The sequence below is a fragment of the Sturnus vulgaris genome, chromosome 7, assembly GCF_052056855.1.
Source record: "Sturnus vulgaris isolate bStuVul1 chromosome 7, bStuVul1.hap1, whole genome shotgun sequence".
Classification (NCBI taxonomy): domain Eukaryota; kingdom Metazoa; phylum Chordata; class Aves; order Passeriformes; family Sturnidae; genus Sturnus; species Sturnus vulgaris.
The window spans coordinates 18,635,675-18,655,653 of NC_142249.1; the positions used below are offsets into that span (position 1 = coordinate 18,635,675).

At 37.5% G+C, this 19,979-nt stretch overlaps 1 protein-coding gene across 1 annotated transcript in view; it reads left to right on the forward strand.

Annotated features, from left to right (window-relative positions):
- The window catches only part of LOC106861576 (titin), a 238,036-nt gene that overhangs the window by 154,164 nt on the left and 63,893 nt on the right, over positions 1–19,979 (forward strand). The window contains exons 209-250 of the mRNA XM_088167962.1: positions 209–396; positions 480–594; positions 1,126–1,410; positions 1,693–1,844; positions 1,970–2,117; positions 2,225–2,402; positions 2,494–2,615; positions 2,713–3,000; positions 3,094–3,390; positions 3,500–3,686; positions 4,233–4,348; positions 4,439–4,738; positions 4,983–5,282; positions 5,383–5,488; positions 6,462–6,658; positions 6,745–7,050; positions 7,161–7,439; positions 7,876–8,175; positions 8,280–8,582; positions 8,679–9,050; positions 9,148–9,450; positions 9,918–10,217; positions 10,305–10,601; positions 10,701–10,985; positions 11,072–11,365; positions 11,758–12,057; positions 12,160–12,468; positions 12,559–12,749; positions 13,230–13,659; positions 14,164–14,472; positions 14,870–15,018; positions 15,114–15,146; positions 15,245–15,374; positions 15,475–15,774; positions 15,862–16,179; positions 16,265–16,561; positions 16,651–16,950; positions 17,620–17,934; positions 18,026–18,174; positions 19,008–19,158; positions 19,246–19,527; positions 19,619–19,921. Of these exons, the coding sequence (XP_088024088.1) occupies positions 209–396; positions 480–594; positions 1,126–1,410; positions 1,693–1,844; positions 1,970–2,117; positions 2,225–2,402; positions 2,494–2,615; positions 2,713–3,000; positions 3,094–3,390; positions 3,500–3,686; positions 4,233–4,348; positions 4,439–4,738; positions 4,983–5,282; positions 5,383–5,488; positions 6,462–6,658; positions 6,745–7,050; positions 7,161–7,439; positions 7,876–8,175; positions 8,280–8,582; positions 8,679–9,050; positions 9,148–9,450; positions 9,918–10,217; positions 10,305–10,601; positions 10,701–10,985; positions 11,072–11,365; positions 11,758–12,057; positions 12,160–12,468; positions 12,559–12,749; positions 13,230–13,659; positions 14,164–14,472; positions 14,870–15,018; positions 15,114–15,146; positions 15,245–15,374; positions 15,475–15,774; positions 15,862–16,179; positions 16,265–16,561; positions 16,651–16,950; positions 17,620–17,934; positions 18,026–18,174; positions 19,008–19,158; positions 19,246–19,527; positions 19,619–19,921 (10,284 nt within the window). The remainder of the gene's footprint in view (positions 1–208; positions 397–479; positions 595–1,125; positions 1,411–1,692; positions 1,845–1,969; positions 2,118–2,224; positions 2,403–2,493; positions 2,616–2,712; positions 3,001–3,093; positions 3,391–3,499; positions 3,687–4,232; positions 4,349–4,438; positions 4,739–4,982; positions 5,283–5,382; positions 5,489–6,461; positions 6,659–6,744; positions 7,051–7,160; positions 7,440–7,875; positions 8,176–8,279; positions 8,583–8,678; positions 9,051–9,147; positions 9,451–9,917; positions 10,218–10,304; positions 10,602–10,700; positions 10,986–11,071; positions 11,366–11,757; positions 12,058–12,159; positions 12,469–12,558; positions 12,750–13,229; positions 13,660–14,163; positions 14,473–14,869; positions 15,019–15,113; positions 15,147–15,244; positions 15,375–15,474; positions 15,775–15,861; positions 16,180–16,264; positions 16,562–16,650; positions 16,951–17,619; positions 17,935–18,025; positions 18,175–19,007; positions 19,159–19,245; positions 19,528–19,618; positions 19,922–19,979) is intronic.

Consider the following 19,979-nt stretch of genomic DNA (forward strand, 5'->3'; position numbering starts at 1 on the left):
AGCAGGAGTACCTTGCTACCACTTGGTTTAGTGAGAACTGCAAGTATTTTTTCTCTGAAGTTAGGATGCAGCCCTCAATTTAAAAAATCAGTTTAGAAAAAGCTATGCAAAGTCTTTAAAAAACATACTGTAAGATAGAAACCAGTAATTCACAGAACCATGCTCCTTTATCAGTTGTACAAATCAATTTGTCTCAATTTTTTTTCAGAGAGACCAAGTCCTCCCATTAACCTTGAGCATTCAGATCAAACTAAGTCATCAGTTCAGCTCACATGGGAACCCCCTCTCGAAGATGGAGGAAGTCCAATCTTAGGCTACATTATTGAAAGGCGAGAGGAAGGAACAGACAAGTGGATTCGTTGTAACCCAAAACTAGTACCTGCTCTAACTTTTAAGGTACAGTGTTCTCTTCATCAATAGGTAAAATTGTGTAGATCATCTTTAATATGAGGTAGTAAATGATTGTTTGTGCATTTTAGGTGACTGGATTGAAACAAGGATCCAGTTATTACTACAGAGTGTCAGCAGAAAATGCAGCTGGTGTGTCTGACCCAGCAGAGGCTATTGGGCCATTAACTGCCGATGATACTTTTGGTAAGCCACATGCTATTTTCTAAAAACAATTAATCACATAAGGCACACAATTGAAGTGCATCTGGTGGGTAATATTTTTCACCAGAAAACTGGCACACCTTAGACATTTCTCCTCCATTATGAATTTTGCGGATAATTTATCTGTACTATGAGATAGAGGCCTGTTAGGTTGCCTGAGGAGCAAGGCATGACCTTTTGTCTCCTGACCTACCTTTGTGGAAAGTGAGAGGTAACAGAAGGAAAGAAAGGCAGAGAAGATCCCTAAAAGAGATAAATTAAAGAATGCAAAGTTTTTACATTAAAGGGTAAATTAGATAATTAAATTTCATACTTGGTAATACTAATCTCCCTTACCATCTCACATATTTTTGAAAAACAAAATATTTAGCCAGAAGAGGTAGGGAGTCATAAGACAAAGCTAGGTCTAGACAGGCTGAGATAGTCAGAACCAGTTTTTCAACAGAGGTATCATTAGCCATGTTCATAACATCTCAAAAATAATTTATTGAATTCACTTTCCATTTTTTCCAGTTGCACCTACAATGGACCTAAGTGCATTTAAGGATGGGCTGGAAGTTATTGTCCCAGAGCCAATCAAGATCCGTGTTCCCATCACTGGGTACCCTGTGCCAACTGCCACATGGTCTTTTGGGGACCAAGTCTTAGAAGAGGGTGATCGTGTGAAAATGAAGACCACTGCCTCCTTTGCAGAACTTGTAATTACTCCGAGTGAGCGCCCAGACAAGGGAATTTATTACTTAACATTAGAAAATCCTGTGTCATCTGTTTCAGGAGAAATCAATGTTAATGTCATTGGTAAGTGAACATGTATATATTTTAGCAATAACATTCCATATTTGTCTTGCTAAAATCTAATTAGGTTAATAATGTGTAATATCACAATATCCAGCCAAGTATATTAAAATATAACTAAAAACTAGAAATCCCTCCTCAAAAAAATCTCTTTTCTTGGTTTCAGTATGTAACTTTGCTGTTTAAAGAGGAATGACTTAATACTAAGTCTTCTGATAGATACATTACATAGAGATCATCTATCAAACGCCATTTAGAAAATAATGCAATTTCTGTGACTTCTAGCTTGTCCAAGTGCACCAAAAGAACTCAATGTTTTAGAAGTACTCAGGAGTACAGTGCAGCTCGCTTGGGAACCTCCAGAAGATGATGGTGGGAGTCCAGTTACAGGCTATATAATTGAAAAACGTGAAGTAAGCCGGAAAACGTGGAGCAAAGTAAGTTCATTCTTTCTCATTTAAATTCCTATTGCTATATTATTTTCACATGTGCTGCTGAGTTTTGTGCCTTATTTTTGTAATCACTCTTTGGAAAAACACATTGGAACCTTTCTTCTCTTTAGGTCATGGATCATATTGTTGACCAAGAGTTCACTGTGCCTGACCTCGTTCAAGGGAAAGAATATTTATTTAGAGTTTTTGCATGCAATAAATGTGGCCCTGGAGAACCTGCATATATTGATGAACCTGTAAATATGTCAATACCAGCAAGTAAGCATATTTGAAATTTTGCTGATTTTCTTCAAAATAAGATATAAAAATAATATATCTTCCTTAGACTGGTTTCTAAGCCCCCATATGTTTTTAATTTTCAATAGCGGTGCCTGACCCACCAGAAAATGTTAAATGGAGAAATCCAACATCAAAAGGAATCTTCCTAACATGGGAGCCTCCCAAATATGATGGTGGTGCACGCATTAAGGGTTATCTGGTAGAAAAATCCCAACGTGGCACAGACAAGTGGGAGGCATGTGGAGAGCCTGTTATTGAAACAAAGTAAGTAAATCAACACAGTAGATATACCCTCTTAACTAATTGTGCCATCCTCACCGCTCTAAATATTTGATTTTTTTTTTTTTTTTGGCAGAATGGAAGTAACAAAGCTCAAGGAAGGAGAGTGGTATGCTTATCGGGTTAAGGCTTTGAACAGAATGGGAGCGAGCAGGCCAAGTAAGCCAACAGATGATATTCAGGCCATTGATGCAAAAGGTAACACTTCACTTGCTAAATTGCCATAGCTGCTTTATTTTCACCAGTCTCTGAAATACTATTTCTCTAACAACGTTTTCATTCTCTCCTAAATCAGAGGCTCCAGAAATTTTCTTAGATGTGAAGCTTCTTGCTGGACTTACTGTGAAAGCTGGAACTAAAATTGAGCTGCCAGCTAAAGTAACTGGAAAGCCTGAGCCCCGGATTACTTGGACCAAGGCTGACAAAATTTTGAGACCTGACAACAGAATCACCATTGAAAGCCAGCCTGATCATTCTACAGTGACTATTACAGACAGCAAGAGAAGTGACAGTGGAACCTACATTATAGAAGCTGTAAATTCCAGTGGACGTGCTACTGCTGTAGTTGAAGTTAATGTTCTTGGTATGCATGTACTTTATGTTATTTATATAAATCATTAGTAATGTACCAAGGTATGCAAGCTGAAGATTAACATTCACATCTTGTTCTCAACAGATAAACCTGGTCCACCAGCTGCATTTGATGTATCAGAAATCACAAACGAATCCTGCCTTCTAACCTGGAATCCTCCACGAGATGATGGGGGTTCTAAAATTACCAACTACGTCCTTGAGAAAAGAGCTACAGACAGTGAAATATGGGACAAGTTGTCATCAACTATCAAAGATACAAAATTCAGAGCTACCAATTTAACTCCTCATAAAGAATATGTGTTTCGAGTCAGTGCTGAAAACATGTATGGTATTGGGGAGCCAGCACAGTGTAGCCCCATCATTGCCAAGTATTCATTTGGTTAGTTAATGAAATTTAATGATAAAATATTACAGTATTTTAACAGGAAGGGGGCAAAATAAACCCTTTCTGATGGATTTTGTTTTTGTTTAATCTGTAATTTATACAGATCCACCAGGCCCTCCAACAGGTCTCAAGCCTACAGAGGTCACTAAAGATTCAGTCACTTTAACATGGAATGAACCAGATGAAGATGGTGGCAGCCCCATAACTGGCTACTGGGTTGAAAGATATGATCCTGAGCAGGATAAATGGATAAAATGCAACAAAATGCCAGTGAAAGATACAACATTCAAGTAAGACTGTAGACAGTTTGGGGTGAAATAGGTCACAGAGACATAAAAATGGAACAGTAGCTTTTAAAATAAGTTTTATATTGGTCTTATATTTTCCTACGTTCCATAAGTTTTGATTCAACTACCCCTGGTGGCTTACTTTTTAAATTAGTTTTAACGAGGGGTATCTTTACAGAATAATTACTAATCTTTTTTTTTCTTTCAAATGTTATGCTTAATAATTTCTGTGCTTATTCATAAGATATTCTAAAATGGCAGACATGGTCATCTCAAGTATTAATTTACCAAAATCCTTAGTTTTTTTTCTCCTGATACTCTTATTAACTAAAACCCATGGAACATGCAAAAATACAAGATGTTTCTCAAAACATTCATTTCTGTCGTGGTGCACCATTTTAGTGTTGACAATGTGTTGACATCATTAGTAGTAATTTGGGTATTTTCAGATTTACTGAGTAATCTGTAGTATGAAGAGTGGAGAGAATAGTGTTTTAGAAATCATTAATGCATAGGTTTGGTTTAATCAAATTTAATTTTTATTTCCAGAGTTAAAGGTCTTACAAATAAGAAGAAATATAAGTTCCGTGTCTTGGCAGAGAATCTTGCAGGACCTGGAAAACCAAGCAGGGAAACAGAGCCAATCTTAGTGAAAGATCCAATCGGTACAATAAACACTTTTTTTAATGGTTTAATTTATCAACAACAATAAAAATTGTTTTCAGTTACATAATTAATATTGGACTCTTGTCTAGATCCACCATGGCCTCCTGGAAAGCCAACTGTGAAAGATATTGGCAAGACATTCCTTACCCTGAACTGGACAAAGCCAGAACATGATGGAGGGGCAAAAATTGAATCTTACGTCATTGAGCTGTTAAAGACTGGAACAGATGAATGGGTGAGAGTGGCTGAAGGAGTTCCCACAACTGAACACTTCCTCAAAGATCTTATGGAGAAACAAGAATATTCATTCCGTGTAAGAGCTGTGAACAAGGCTGGTGAGAGTGAGCCCAGTGAACCCAGTGACCCAGTGCTGTGCAAGGAGAGGCTCTGTGAGTACTGTTTCACAATGTGCTGCTACTGCAAATACACTGTCTCTGACTTTTAAAAAGCCCCATGTCTGCCTGACTCTGTAGGTACTAAATGAACTCTTGGGAGGCTTATGAAATACTAAAATCTTCCCTGCTTCAGTTCAGGAAATGCAGTTCTAACAGTTTTGATGTATTCCCTGTCTTCCAAGATCTTTCATGGGACTTGCAACATCCTGGCTTACCTTTTTTTTTTCCTATTTTGCAGATCCTCCTTCACCACCTCGATGGCTTGAAGTTATTAATATTACTAAAAATACAGCAGATCTTAAATGGACAGTACCAGAAAAAGATGGAGGTTCCCCAATTACCAATTACATTGTTGAGAAAAGAGATGTAAGGCGGAAAGGTTGGCAGACAGTTGATACAACAGTGAAAGATACCAAGTACACAGTGAGCCCATTGACTGAAGGCTCACTGTATGTGTTCCGTGTGGCTGCTGAAAATGCCATTGGACAGAGTGACTACTGTGAAATTGAAGATTCAGTGCTTGCTAAAGATACTTTCAGTAAGTTTTGATTTGCTTACTGAGTGATTAGTAGTTCACAGGTCATGAATTCACAGTCTCCTAATGTGTGCCTTTTTTTTTTTTTTTTTTTTAACCTTAGCAACCCCTGGGCCTCCATATGCCCTTACAATAGTTGAAGTGAAAAAAGGCCATGTTGATTTGAAATGGGAACCACCTAAGAATGATGGTGGCAGACCAATTCAAAGGTAAGGTCATTTTAAGTTTGTATAGTCTCCTGTAGATAAATGTCTTTTAGATGAAGATTAAGATGTTTCTCTCAAAATATTTAAATTTAAAATTGGCACATTTTATATGAAAAATATGTGGACGGATGCAAGAGAAGCCATGTGGTCAAAGCAATGAAGGGCTTGATTTTAAAATGTAGAAATGATGCAAATAAAATACCTAATGTTCATGAACAGTGAATGTGTGTCAACATCCTCACAACAGCATATCATAATAAGGAACTGCATAAAAAATATAAAATAATACGACCAAAGTCCACATATTCTCCAGTTCCTGCAAAATAGTCGCCACTTAAAATCATCTAGCAAGTAATATGGTTGTATTTTCCTTCTGCCTTAGTTTGTCATTCAAGCTGTGAACACTCAGCTAAAATGAAGACTTACCTCTTTTCTGTTCATCTTCTTCTTTATAACACGTTTCAAAGAGACTGTTTTCTCCTTCCCAATCACAGAAAGCACATCTTAAACCAACAGACAACTACAGAGATCTGCAAGTTACTCAGTTTGCATTACTTTGCCATTGCCTGTCCTAAGCAGAATTTTCACAGCCAAGTAATAGTATTTACAAATATTCTCAATGGACTGATCACTGAAATCCAAACTAGCAAAGATGCAAGTATAGCTTGGAGGTTATTTTGCCTCTGCAGCTCTCTACAACCTGAGAACACAGTTCAATTCAGTTCAGTTCTAAAAAGTTCAAGAATTGGCTTTCAGACCTTAGCCTGTCAGTGATGTCAGCCCTATTAGGCACTGAAACCTACTAGGACTAAGTGACTAATGTGTGAAGAAAAGTTCATTGAAGCTATTATCCATGATTCTCTTTACTTTTCCACTGTCTAAACTATTCTACTCTCTTTTCATCTGTTTTCTTGAACAAGAAGTCTGAAGTGCTCCTAAATCAAGTGCCTCATAACATTTTCCCTAATCTCTTCAGATATGTTATTGAAAAGAAAGAAAAGCTAGCTACTCGCTGGGTGAAAGCTGGGAAGACAGCTGGTCCAGACTGCAATTTCAGAGTGACAGATGTCATTGAAGGTACAGATGTACAGTTCCAGGTTCGTGCAGAAAATGAAGCTGGATGTGGTCATCCCAGTGAACCAACTGACCTCGTCCATATTGAAGATCCAACAAGTAAGTAGGATAATACAGTGTATGAATTTTAGAAGTAGTGTAGTGTTCTGGGAGGAAAATAACACAATACTTTTCCATTTCTGCAGGCCCTCCTTCACCTCCTCAGGATCTACATGTCACAGATGCAGGCCGAAAGCACATTTGCATTGCATGGAAACCTCCTGCAAAGAATGGTGGAAGTCCTATTATTGGGTACAATGTTGAGATGTGTGAAGCAGGAACAGAAAAATGGATGCGAATCAATTCTCGTCCAATTAAAGATCTAAAATGTAAAGTGGACGAGGGTGTTGTTCCAGACAAAGAGTACGTGCTGAGAGTCAGAGCTGTCAATGCTGTTGGAGCTAGTGAGCCATCAGACATCTCAGAAAAAGTTGTTGCCAAGGACCCAGACTGTAAGAATCGATTCTTTTGTTTGTTTGTTTGATTGTTTGTTTTAGATCTGCATAACTTAAAAAAAGTGGTATTTGGCAACTTTCTAATAACTTTATGCTTACTTTTGCAGGTAACCCAACCATTGATCTGCAAACTCGTGACATCGTTGTTGTTAAAGGACAGAAACTAAGCATCCCTATACCATTCAGAGCTGTTCCATCCCCAACTATAACATGGCACAAAGATGGCAAAGAGTTGAAAGCTGGTGACAGAACAACAATGAAGAGTGACTACACCTCTGCATTGCTCGAAGTGATAGACAGTGTTCATGCTGATGCTGGTGTTTATACTATCACACTGGAGAACAAGTTGGCATCAACAACTGGTTCAGTCAATGTCAAAGTCATAGGTAACTATGTTCTTTCATTCTGAGAAATATACTTATCTTCACTTGGGCCCTGCAACTGACAGAAGAAAGAACTAGAACTATTTGCCTTTTTCTGCCAGGCAGGCAAATCACTTCAACTCAGATATATGTAGATTGCCATGTAGGCACGATGTTATGAAGTCCCATGAAAAAACACTTTACCTCAAGTTGTTCTAACTATTCAGTGACTGCTCAAAGCCCAATTATTTTGAATAGTTGGCATATAAATATTAAAATATTTTAAGAATTCTGACTGTTTTTCACCTTTGGGAACATAATTTCATGTAGATGCTGTGTAGTCCACATTTGTGGTCTTTGCTTTCTGCAAAGCAAAGAAATGAAATATAATTTCATATTTATAAGAATACATTTTCACATCTATTTAGTTAACTAATTTTTTCATTCTTATTTAAAACAGGTCCACCTGGACAGTGTAAGGACATTAAGGCAAGCGAAGTAACTAAGAATTCTTGCAAAGTATCCTGGGAGCCTCCAGACTTTGATGGTGGTACTCCTATTTTGCACTATGTTCTGGAACGCAGGGAAGCAGGTCGTAAAACATACATCCCAGTCATGTCTGGTGAAAATAAGCTTTCATGGCAAGTCAAAGATCTTATTCCAAACTGTGAATATTACTTCCGTGTTAAAGCTGTCAATAAGATTGGAGGAGGTGATTATATTGAACTAAGAAACCCGATCATTGCAGAAGACCCAAAACGTAAGTTTGTCTTTTTACTAAATAATCTAAAAAATTGAATTTTAAATAAAATCTTCATACTCTCTTTTCTCATATGACCCCTCTTTTTATCTACTCTTTCGTAGAGCCCCCAGATCCACCTGTCGACCTTGAAATCCATAATCCAACATCAAAATCTGTAACCCTTACATGGAAACCACCCCTGTTTGATGGTGGAAGCAAGATTATGGGCTATATAATAGAAAAGCTTGCTAAAGGCAAAGAGAGGTGGGAGAGATGCAATGACTATCTGGTACCCTTGCTGACTTACACAGTGAAAGGCCTTGAGGAAGGAAAGGAGTATCAGTTCCGTGTTCGTGCTGAGAATGCTGCTGGCATCAGTGAGCCTTCTCGGATTACTCCTTTTGTGAAAGCTGTGGATCCTATTGGTATGAATTGCTCATTAGATATTTGTATTAATTGCCATATATCCTCAAACATATTGAAAGATCCTACATTCCATTTCTCATTCATTGTTATTACAGAGGCTCCAAAAGTCTTCCTTGCTGCAAACCTACAGTCTGGCCTTGAGGTGAAGAGAGGTGATGAGATCATACTTGAGGCACATATTTCAGGGTCACCCTATCCCTCTATCACTTGGCTGAGGAATGATGAAGTTGTCAGACCAGAGGATATCAAAAAGAGAGTAACTGCACCTAGAAGGAAGAAGGGTGAAGCTGAAGAAGAGAAACCTTTCCAGCTTTCACTGCCAGAACGTATGAGTGTTGACAACCACAAGGAAGGAGAGTCCATACTATCAGTTCGTGACTCCATTAGAGCTGACCATGGCACATTTACTATTAAAGTGGAAAATGATCATGGAGTTGCAAAAGCCTCATGTGAAGTCAATGTGTTGGGTATGTAAAGAATGTCCTCAAAACACCTAGTTGTTCAGAGTATTAGGTAAAATGTGCAGAAGTTGAGTACTCATCACTTTTCTTGGTTTACTAACAGATACACCTGGGCCACCAGTCAACTTTGTATTTGAAGATTTGAGGAAAAATTCTGTCATTTGCAAGTGGGAGCCTCCCCTTGATGATGGTGGAAGCGAAATCCTAAACTACGTACTGGAAAAGAAAGACAATACAAAAGCTGAAATGGGTTGGGTCACTGTCAGTTCAACACTCAGACATTGCAAATTCCATGTAACAAAATTGATTGAAGGAAAAGAATATCTATTCCGTGTATTTGCTGAAAATAGAGTTGGAGCAGGACCACCATGTGTTTCAAAACCAATGACAGCTAAAGATCCTTTCTGTAAGTTTTAATTTTGAAAAACAACCTTTTCAGAAAACAAAGCATGAAACTATAACAGGTTGTTAGAATACTCAGCTTTATCTATGTGGATGTTTCTCAGAAGAAACCTGAGCTTTGTGATAATTATGTCACATTTTAAACCACTCCAATACAAGGAACTATCAAAAATATTCTAATTTCAATAGTGAACACATAAGAGCAGCGATCACTGTCATAAAACTTTACCCTTAAAACACTTAACATCTGAATAGTGACATTCTTTGTTCTTCACAGGCTAATATTCTTACCAAAAGAGAGAACCATTGCAAATTTGCTTACTCATCGCTGTTAGGAATCAAAAGTTCTGAGAGAACAGAAAAACTATTAATTAAATTTAGCGATTTTTTGTATCTTAGTTCTCTCTTAGCTTTGAGTGAGCTCTGAAGAGACAGCAATGATGGCAAATGATGACACTTTTTTTTTTTCAGCTCCACCAGACGCACCTAATAAGCCTGATGTGGAAGATGTAACCAGCAACAGTATGCTGGTTAAGTGGAATGAACCAAAGGATAATGGCAGCCCTATCATAGGATACTGGATTGAAAAACGTGAAATCAATAGTACTCATTGGGCCCGGGTCAACAGGAACCTTGTGAATTCTCTGGAAATAAAAGCAGAAGGACTGTTGGAAGGTTTAACTTACATCTTTAGAGTGTGTGCTGAAAATGCAGCTGGCCCTGGTAAATTTAGTCCACCATCAGATCCAAAAACTGCACAGGACCCAATAAGTAAGTGGCTTAGCAGACAGTTGACAAGACAGGATTCATAGCCTTTATCTTTGATTTACACATATTTGCTTACTTATTTATTTATAGTGCCACCTGGTCCACCAATTCCAAGAATTGCTGACACATGTGCAACTTCCATCGAGCTAGAATGGCAACCTCCTGTGTATAATGGTGGTGGAGAAATCACTGGTTACCATGTGTACAAACAACTGATGGGAGTAAATGAGTGGTCACGCTGTACAGCAAAGCCCATTAAGGTCCTGCATTTTACTGTTGGAGAGGTCAGGGAAGGTGCAGACTACAAACTCCGTGTTACTGCACTCAATGCAGCTGGTGAAGGCCCACCTGGGGAAACTGAACCTGCAACAGTTGCAGAACCTAAAGGTATTGCAGTTATAGTATTTTTGAGAACTGTCCAGCTGCTTAGAAGGTGGGTTTGAATCCCTCCCTTCAACTAATGAACTGTTTCTCTTTCTTCCACAGAGCCTCCCACTGTTGAGCTGGATGTTTCTGTGAAGGCAGGCATTCAGGTCATGGCTGGGCAGACTATTAAAATTCCTGCTACTGTGACAGGGCGTCCTGCTCCCACCATTGTATGGGCTGTAGAGGAGGGTGAATTAGACAAAGAACGAGTTGTTATTGAAAATGTTGGCACAAAGTCTGAGTTAACCATTAAGAATGCATTGAGGAAAGACCATGGAAGATACGTAATTACTGCTACCAATAGCAGTGGTTCAAAATCTGCAGGAACCAGAGTAGAAGTATTTGGTAAGAAAAATTATTTTCTCAAATTAAATAAGTTTTTCTTTTGGTCAGTATGGACTTTACCTTATTTGTTTGGTTTTGTTTTTCAGATGTTCCCGGACCAGTCCTTGACCTAAAGCCAGTGGTCACAAACAGAAAGATGTGCTTGCTTAACTGGTCTGATCCTGAAGATGATGGTGGCAGTGATATCATAGGCTTCATTGTTGAAAGGAAGGATGCCAAAATGCATACATGGAGACTGGCTGTGGACACAGATAGATCTAAATGTGATATTACAGGTCTAATTGAAGGACAGGAATATAAATTCCGTGTTAGTGCCAAGAACAAATTTGGTACTGGTCCACCTGTTGAAATAGGACCCATTCTTGCAGTTGATCCATTAGGTAAGATGACTCATTTTACAGGGTTTTTAAAAAGAAAAAAAAATAATATCAGATTAATTAGACAATATTTTTCTCTTCTATACAGAAAGTGTGTTTATTTTTCAACTACATGGATAGGCATCTGTCTTAGCTTCATTACTTCAGTCAGATTTCTGAATCAGTACTCTGAATCTAATGTAGTTCTCTACTTAGCAATATACTGGTGCCTACTGAGATACTACTTATTACCTTTTTATCCACCTACATGAGAAACTTTATACAAGCCATAATCATACTCAGATTCTTTACATGCAAAAATCATGGTTTTAAAAGGCCAGAGCTACTGCATTCTTATGATTTAAAATTCTCTGATGTTTTAATTTTTTCTTATTGTAATTTATCTGTGTTAATAGGTCCTCCAACAGCACCTGAGAGGTTCATGTACACAGAGAGGACAAAGTCATCCATTACACTTGATTGGAAGCCTCCACGTAGTGATGGTGGTAGTCCCATCTTAGGATATATTGTAGAGAAGAGGAGACATGATTCAAAAGATTATGAAAGAGTTAATGCAAGGCTCTGTCCAAAAACTTCTCTTCTCGTTGAAAAACTCGATGAACTTCATATGTATGAATTTCGTGTGAAAGCTGTCAATGAGATTGGAGAAAGTGAGCCATCACTGCCCCTCAATGTAGTTATACAAGATGATGAAGGTATTTCAGCTTTAAAAATATCCATACAAATATATTTAGAACACTTCAAGGCACTTTCTCTGTTTCATCTCCATTTCACTCTGCTGCTTTCCTTCTTTTCAGTGCCTCCAACTGTTACACTGCGTTTGGCTGTGAGAGGAGATACTATCAAAGTCAAGGCAGGAGAACCAGTTAGCATTCCTGCTGATGTAACAGGCCTGCCAATGCCGAAGATTGAATGGGACAAGAATGAAGTTTTAATTGACCAAACATCCAGTGCACTTAAGATAAGCAAGGAAGAAGTATCTAGAACTGAGGCAAAAACTGAACTTAGCCTGCCTGCAGCAGTGAGGGACGATAAAGGCACTTACACTGTGAGAGCTACCAATCGTCTTGGCACTGCATTTCGCAACGTGCACGTCGAAGTGTATGGTAAGGATGCAACATTTTAATAAAATGACAGCTAATAAAATGCCTTTGCATTTTTTTAATGTAGTTCCATGCTCTGTTGCTTTCATACAGATCGTCCTTCTCCACCAAGAAATCTTGCTGTCTCTGATATTAAAGCAGAATCATGCTATTTGACATGGGATGCACCTCTTGATAATGGTGGTAGTGAAATTACCCATTACATTATTGAAAAACGTGATGCTAGTAAGAAGAAATCTGAGTGGGAAGAAGTCTCCAAAGGCGTTGTTGAGAGAAGATTTGGGGTAAGTTTTAAAATATCTTTATTACATATTTTAGTATGCATAAAAAATAACAATATTATGTATTTAATGGAAACTGCTACTTGCATTGGTGCCTGTGCTCATGCTCCATTTAGTCTCCAGAATTATTGAATGAATGTTTCCCATCCATATATCTGTGTTATTCCTCATGTGACAAAACAAAAGAAATTGTTCACTTTTGCTACTTAACCTCAGCCGAGCTAGGGAGAAGACCCCTTCCTTTTCATTTTCCAGAATTATTCATTTTTTTACCAACTGCTAGAACAAACATAATGACATTTTTATTTATATTCAGTCCTACGCACATAAAATAAGAATATCCTTAGGACATTGTATAGAACTATGGATTACATAAATGTAGGTATGTCAGTCAAAATGGAATTTAAAATGAAAACTCCTGCTTAACTCCAAACAAGTTGATTCTGAAAGTAGGCAAGTATTGATTTTAATCCTCTTTTTCAGGTATGGAATCTTGCAACAAATGAAAAATACCAATTTAGGGTTCGGGCTGTAAACAAATACGGAATAAGTGATGAATGCCTCTCAGAAAAAGTTGTTATTAAGGATCCCTATGGTCTTCCTGGACCTCCTGGGAAGCCAAAAATTTTGGATCGCACCAGATCATCTATGCTGGTGACTTGGGAGCCTCCTTTGGACAATGGTGGCAGCCCAATAACTGGCTATTGGTTGGAGAAGAGAGAGGTGGGAGGTGTCTACTGGGCACGTGTCAACAGGGCTCCAGTAACAAAACCATCAGTAAAAGGTCTAGAGCACAATGTGCTTCGTTTGGCTGAAGGTGTTGAATACCAGTTTAGAGTCATGGCTGAAAACCTTGCTGGAATTGGCCCTCCCAGTGAACCATCAGATCCAGCTTTGGCAGCAGATCCCATATGTAAGTATATAATTTGTATGCCTGTGTTAGAGGACTGTATCACAGAACAAAATATGTGTTACTATTACTTCTTTTTAATTTATTAATGAAAATTATTAACAATGAAGTATTAATTTACTAATGTTAATCAGTCTTTGTTTGCATTAAGCCTAAGAGAATATATTGACACAAAGTTTCCTGATTTTAAAATTCTAAAAATAAGCTTTAATTTTAATTTTTTACCTCTTTGTGTACTTAACACTGTGATAACACCAATATAGGCATTGCCAAATAAACTTTAGTTGAGAATCATATTTTTATATTATTGTTTAACTTTACTATTAAACAGTTCAATCTTTATGCCTTGTACCTTAAGTATACCTTGCTAATATTGTGCATATTCTAGCATTTACTCTATATACAGGTAAAAAAAATGAAAATATTTGCATTCTTCTAGAAACTATCTAGAGAAATATAGGAAGGCACTAACACTCAGGTAATTTTTACTTCCTCTTGTTTTACCAGTTGTGCCTGGTCCACCATCTTGCCCAGAGGTCAAAGACAAAACCAAATCATCTGTAGCACTTGCATGGAAGCCTCCTCAAAAGGATGGAGGCAGTCCTATAAAAGGATATATTGTTGAAATGCAAGATGAAGGTAGTACTGACTGGAAGAAGGTGAATGAAGGAGACAAACTCTTCCCTACTTGTGAATGTGTTATTCCCAACTTGAAAGAACTCAGAAAATACCGATTTAGGGTGAAAGCTGTAAATGCTGCTGGAGAATCAGAACCAAGTCCTGCAACATCAGAGATACCTGTCCAAGATATTCTAGGTAAGAGTTCTGATAACTGATTTAGGTATTTGTATCTAAATGCCACTTACTGCTATGAATGTTCAAAAAGTATGCCAAGCAAGTTGAAGTCAAAACAGAATAAACAATTAGACGAGAAAGCAGCAAAACACTAACATATTTTTGAGAGTGTCATGATGTCCATTGCCAGGGAATTCTCCATTGGGAAACTGATAAGCATCTGCAGACATACTAATGAAATGCTGTTTATTTTATGAAGAATTTACAGTTTTTCTATTTGTATATTTCCCATTTTTTGGACGCCCAACCTTTCTCACATGAACATGCATTCCACATGTTTATGGGGGATTTCAGCTCAATGATGATGGAATTTTACTTTCAGTAGCTCTTAAAATTTATATATTTAAATATTTTGCAGAGGAACCAGAAATCTTCCTTGATCTTGGAGCACAGGATTTGCTCTCTTGTCGTGCTGGCACAACAATTAAAATCCCAGCTGTCATCAAAGGTCGTCCTGTTCCAAAAACATTTTGGGAGTATGAAGGAAAAGCAAAAACAGCAGCAAAGGTTAGTAAAAGTAATTGTTTTTTTTTTCCTACACCTGTTTCTAGACATTTAAGTGTATTCTCTTTTACATTTATATTATTTCTCTTCATTTATAGGAGGGAGGTCATAATGTACCTGAAGAAGCTCAGGTAAAGCAAGCAATTTTTTAACCTTAGTGTTGTTGCATTTTTGAAACATAAATATTCAAAGTTGATCTATAACTTCTCTTTCCTCCTGTAATACACAGGTGGAAGCAACTGAGACACGTTCGGAGATTATCATCCCCGAGTGCAACAGAAGTCACTCTGGACGATACAGTATTACAGCAAAGAACAAAGCAGGACAAAAGACAGTGCATGTCAGAGTCAATGTGCTTGGTATGGCTTGCATATATTGAAGTATCCAAATATTAGGGTTTAGTCTTATTTTTCTACATACTTATGTAAAATTCTGTCTGTTGTGCTTTTATCTTAACAGATGTCCCTGGTCCACCAAAAGACCTAAAAGTAAGTGATATCACAAGAGGAAGCTGTAAACTTTCATGGAAGATGCCAGATGATGATGGTGGAGATAGAATCAGAGGCTATGTTATAGAGAAGAGAAATATTGATGGGAAGGCCTGGACTAAAGTCAATCCAAACTGTGGCAGTACTTCCTTTGTGGTGCCTGATCTCATAAATGGCCAAGAGTATTTCTTCCGAGTACGTGCAGAAAACCGTTTTGGAGTTGGTCCTCCTGCTGAAACCATCCAGCGGACCACAGCCAGGGATCCAATCCGTAAGTAAAATTAAAGTCAAACAAATCTTTTGAAACCACATGGTAATGTATAGTGGATTTATTCACTGTTTTGTTTTTGTTGTGAAGATCCTCCTGATCCACCTATTAAACTGAGGATTGGCCTTGTAACCAAGAACACCGTGAGCCTGACATGGAAACCACCAAAGAATGATGGTGGAGCTCCTGTTACACATTATAATGTCGAATGTCTTCGCTGGGATCGTACTGGAGAAGTGAAAGAGTCTTGGAAGCAGTGCAACAGACGTGATGTGGAAGAAACAAAGTTTACTGTTGAGGATCTTGTAGAAGGTGGAGAATACGAATTCAGAGTCAAAGCTGTAAATATAGCAGGTCCTAGCAGACCTTCAGCCACTGTTGGCCCACTTGTTGTCAAAGACCAGACATGTAAGTACTGATACTAGTAAATACAAATTCCATTTTAAAATTATGAAGTATTTTTGTATGCTATGTTTTCAACATTTTCTTGTAGGTCCACCATCTATCGAGCTCAAAGAATTTATGGAAGTTGAAGAAGGAACAGATGTTAAAATTGTGGCCAAGATAAAGGGTGTACCCTTCCCCACATTAACATGGCTAAAAGCTCCTCCAAAGAAACCAGATGACAAATCACCAGTGGTGTACGATCAACATGTGAACAAGATCGTTGATGAAAATACTTGCACTTTATTGATCCAACAGTCTCGCAGAAATGATACAGGCTTATATACTATAACAGCTGAAAATAACCTGGGAACTGCTTCAAAGGAGATGCGGCTCAATGTTCTGGGTACAAATCAAAAACTCTTACAATTACATTAATTGACAGCATTTGTTTGATACTTGATTAATTCTTCTTCCTTAAAATGTGTCTTTTAGGTCGTCCTGGACCTCCAGTAGGACCTATTAAATTTGAATCCATTTTGGCCGATAAAATGACAATTTCATGGCTTCCTCCATTGGATGATGGTGGTTCTAAGATTACAAACTATGTTATAGAGAAAAAAGAAGCAAATAGGAAGACATGGGTGACTGTTACTAATGAGCCTAAGGAATGCATATTCACTGTTCCCAAGCTGATGGAAGGCCATGAATATGTGTTCCGCATTATGGCACAAAACAAATATGGCATTGGAGAACCTTTGGATAGTGAGCCAGAAACAGCACGAAACCTTTTCAGTAAGTAGAAATAAGCTTTCGAGTTATGTCAGGTTTTTCCATATGCTGGTATGTGTACAGCATCTGTTAAATGCCACTACTGTTTTCTCTCTTCACTAAGTTTTCTAGAATGGCTTGAAGAGTTTTCGCAGTAATACTTGGTTCTTAAAAGCATGTGTAGTGTTTAAAGTGTTTCACTTCTGTATATTAAAATATAATCTCAATATTTTTAAGGCTTAAATAAACAAGTAAGTGTTATTCTATTCTATTGTATTTGAGACATTATTAACCTCAGAGACCAGAAAGAATCAATTTCCTACCTTCAGTTTTGAAAGATAAATTAGACAGAATAGCTCAGACATAGGGGGAATGTTATGCTGGCAAGAGAAAATTGTTCTTAAAACAGCAAGTGTTAGGCTGGGCACTAAAATGAGGTAGTGATCCCAGAAAGGCTAGAAAAAAAATTTTTTTGGACAATTTTTATTTGGAGGAAAGGTATTTCATTGTTCACAGAATTATATGTACCTGAATAAGGGTGAGGAACTGAATGAGGAAAGCAATCTTGTGCATATGGCTAACTACCTAGAGCAATGATGACCATGTGAGTGCTTAGCTTTTCTGCACTCCAGCTATTTCCACGTATCTTTAGCATATTTTTTTACAAACTATGTGTGATTTTTTTTCCCTCAGCTGTCCCTGGGCCTCCTGACAAGCCAACAGTTAGCAGTATAACACGTGACTCAATGACAGTAAACTGGGAAGAACCAGAACATGATGGTGGCTCTCCTATTACTGGTTACTGGTTGGAGCGCAAAGAGACCACTGGGAAGAGATGGACCAGGGTGAACCGAGATCCTATCAAGCCCATGGCACTGGGGGTTTCATACAAAGTTACAGGCCTTATTGAGGGCTCTGAATATCAGTTCCGTGTTTCAGCTATCAATGCGGCTGGCGTTGGCCCACCAAGCATGCCATCTGATCCAGCGCTTGCTAGAGATCCTATTGGTAAATATTTTAAATTATTTTTTTCTAAATTTGAAAATATTAAAATAAGAACATATAATACATTGTTTTGCTGTATAATGATATTTTTCAGCGCCACCTGGCCCTCCTATACCAAAAGTTACTGATTGGACAAAGTCTTCTGTAGACTTGGAGTGGACTCCACCAGTAAAGGATGGTGGTTCTAGAGTCACTGGCTACATTGTGGAGTTTAAAGAGGAAGGAAAGGAAGAATGGGAACGGGTAGGAAAATCATTACAGAATCTGCACTTCTTCTCTCTGTGTCTAATATGAGTTGCTCCAGAAAAAAAAATCTTTAAAATTTTTTGCTATTCAAGTTGTTTTCTAAAAGTTTGCACCATAATTATCTTCATATGTTTAAAATATAAGACCTCAGTATGAAGTTAACTTTGCAATTACCAGATATAGAATTTTATAATTTTAATTTAAAGATGTTGGAAAATATGTAGGTAATATGTGATTAAAAAACCCAAAAAACCACAGAAAACCAAGTTAGAACTGTCAGAAAGGTAACCCTCACTGATATCAGACAATGCCAAAGCTTTTACAACTACTATGTTTCTACATTTTCCTCATTTTTTTTCAATAGTGCATTACTGAAAATTTAACTGGTGCACACCTTGGCTATTTTTTATATCTCCATAAATATATGGGTTCATGTTAATTAAAACCTCCATTTCTTATACTGTTTCCAGGTAAAGAGACTTTATATTGGGTTTTGAAAAGAAAAGAACTGAATTCCCTTTTTTTTGTTGCTCTCACTTATGAGAGTTATGTGTCCAAAAATACATGTAATGCTTCTGAGATCAGACTATGGTAATTGCTAAATTGCTGAATTCTAGCAACCTTCTATGTTAGAAAAAAGACGAATCTTCAGCTTGTAGGTCCATGACATATATTTCTTTTAAAATTTCTGATTAATTCTGTGTGGGCTAGATCCATATATGCTTAATACTTTTGTGTGTTTGTAAATCTGAAATAATATCTAATGTAAGATTTGTTTCAAACTCTGCAAAGAAGTTGATGTTTGCTGATGTTGCAATGTTCTTTTCCAGGTAAAAGATAGAGAAATTAGAGGAACCAAGTTCGTTGTGACAGGATTAAAAGAAGGTTGTTTTTACAAATTTAGAGTTAGAGCAGTAAATGCTGCTGGCATCGGAGAGCCTGGAGAAGTTACAGACATTATTGAAATGAAGGACAGAATTGGTATTTATTATATTGATTTACATTTTTAGTACCTCTAACTTGAAGTAAGAAAAAGAAATAATTGACTTTTTTTTTCTCTTCCCTCAGTGGCTCCTGATATTAATTTGGATGCAAGTGTCAGGGACAGAATTGTTGTTCATGCTGGAGGAGTAATTCGGATCATAGCATATGTCTCAGGGAAACCACCTCCAACAGTGACTTGGAGCAGGGATGAGCAGGCTTTGCCAGAAGAAGCCAAAATTGAAGAAACAGCTATTAGTTCTTCTTTAGTCATCAGGAATTGCAAAAGGAGTCACCAGGGTTTATATACTCTTCTTGCTAAAAATGAAGGTGGTGAGAGGAAGAAGACAATTATTGTTGATGTGCTAGGTAAATAGAAGCTTCAGTGTTTGTGAACAAGTAAAATTTCATAAGATTCAATATGTTTGCTTCAATACTCTATTTATTTCTTTGCTTTCAGATGTGCCAGGCCCAGTTGGAATGCCACTCCTTACAGAGAATCTAACCAATGACTCTTGTAAATTGTCATGGTTTACTCCAGAAGATGATGGTGGTTCTCCTATTACCAACTATATAATTGAAAAACGTGAATCTGACCACAGAGCTTGGACTCCAGTGACCTACACAGTTACAAGACAGAATGCTACTATTCAGGGACTCATTCAAGGGAAAGCCTACTTTTTCCGAATTGCAGCAGAGAATATAATTGGCATGGGTCCTTTCACAGAAACAACAAAAGAGATTCTCATTAGAGATCCAATAAGTAAGAATATTTTTGGTTTGGATAACTGTCATATGAGAATAATACACAGGAAGATTCT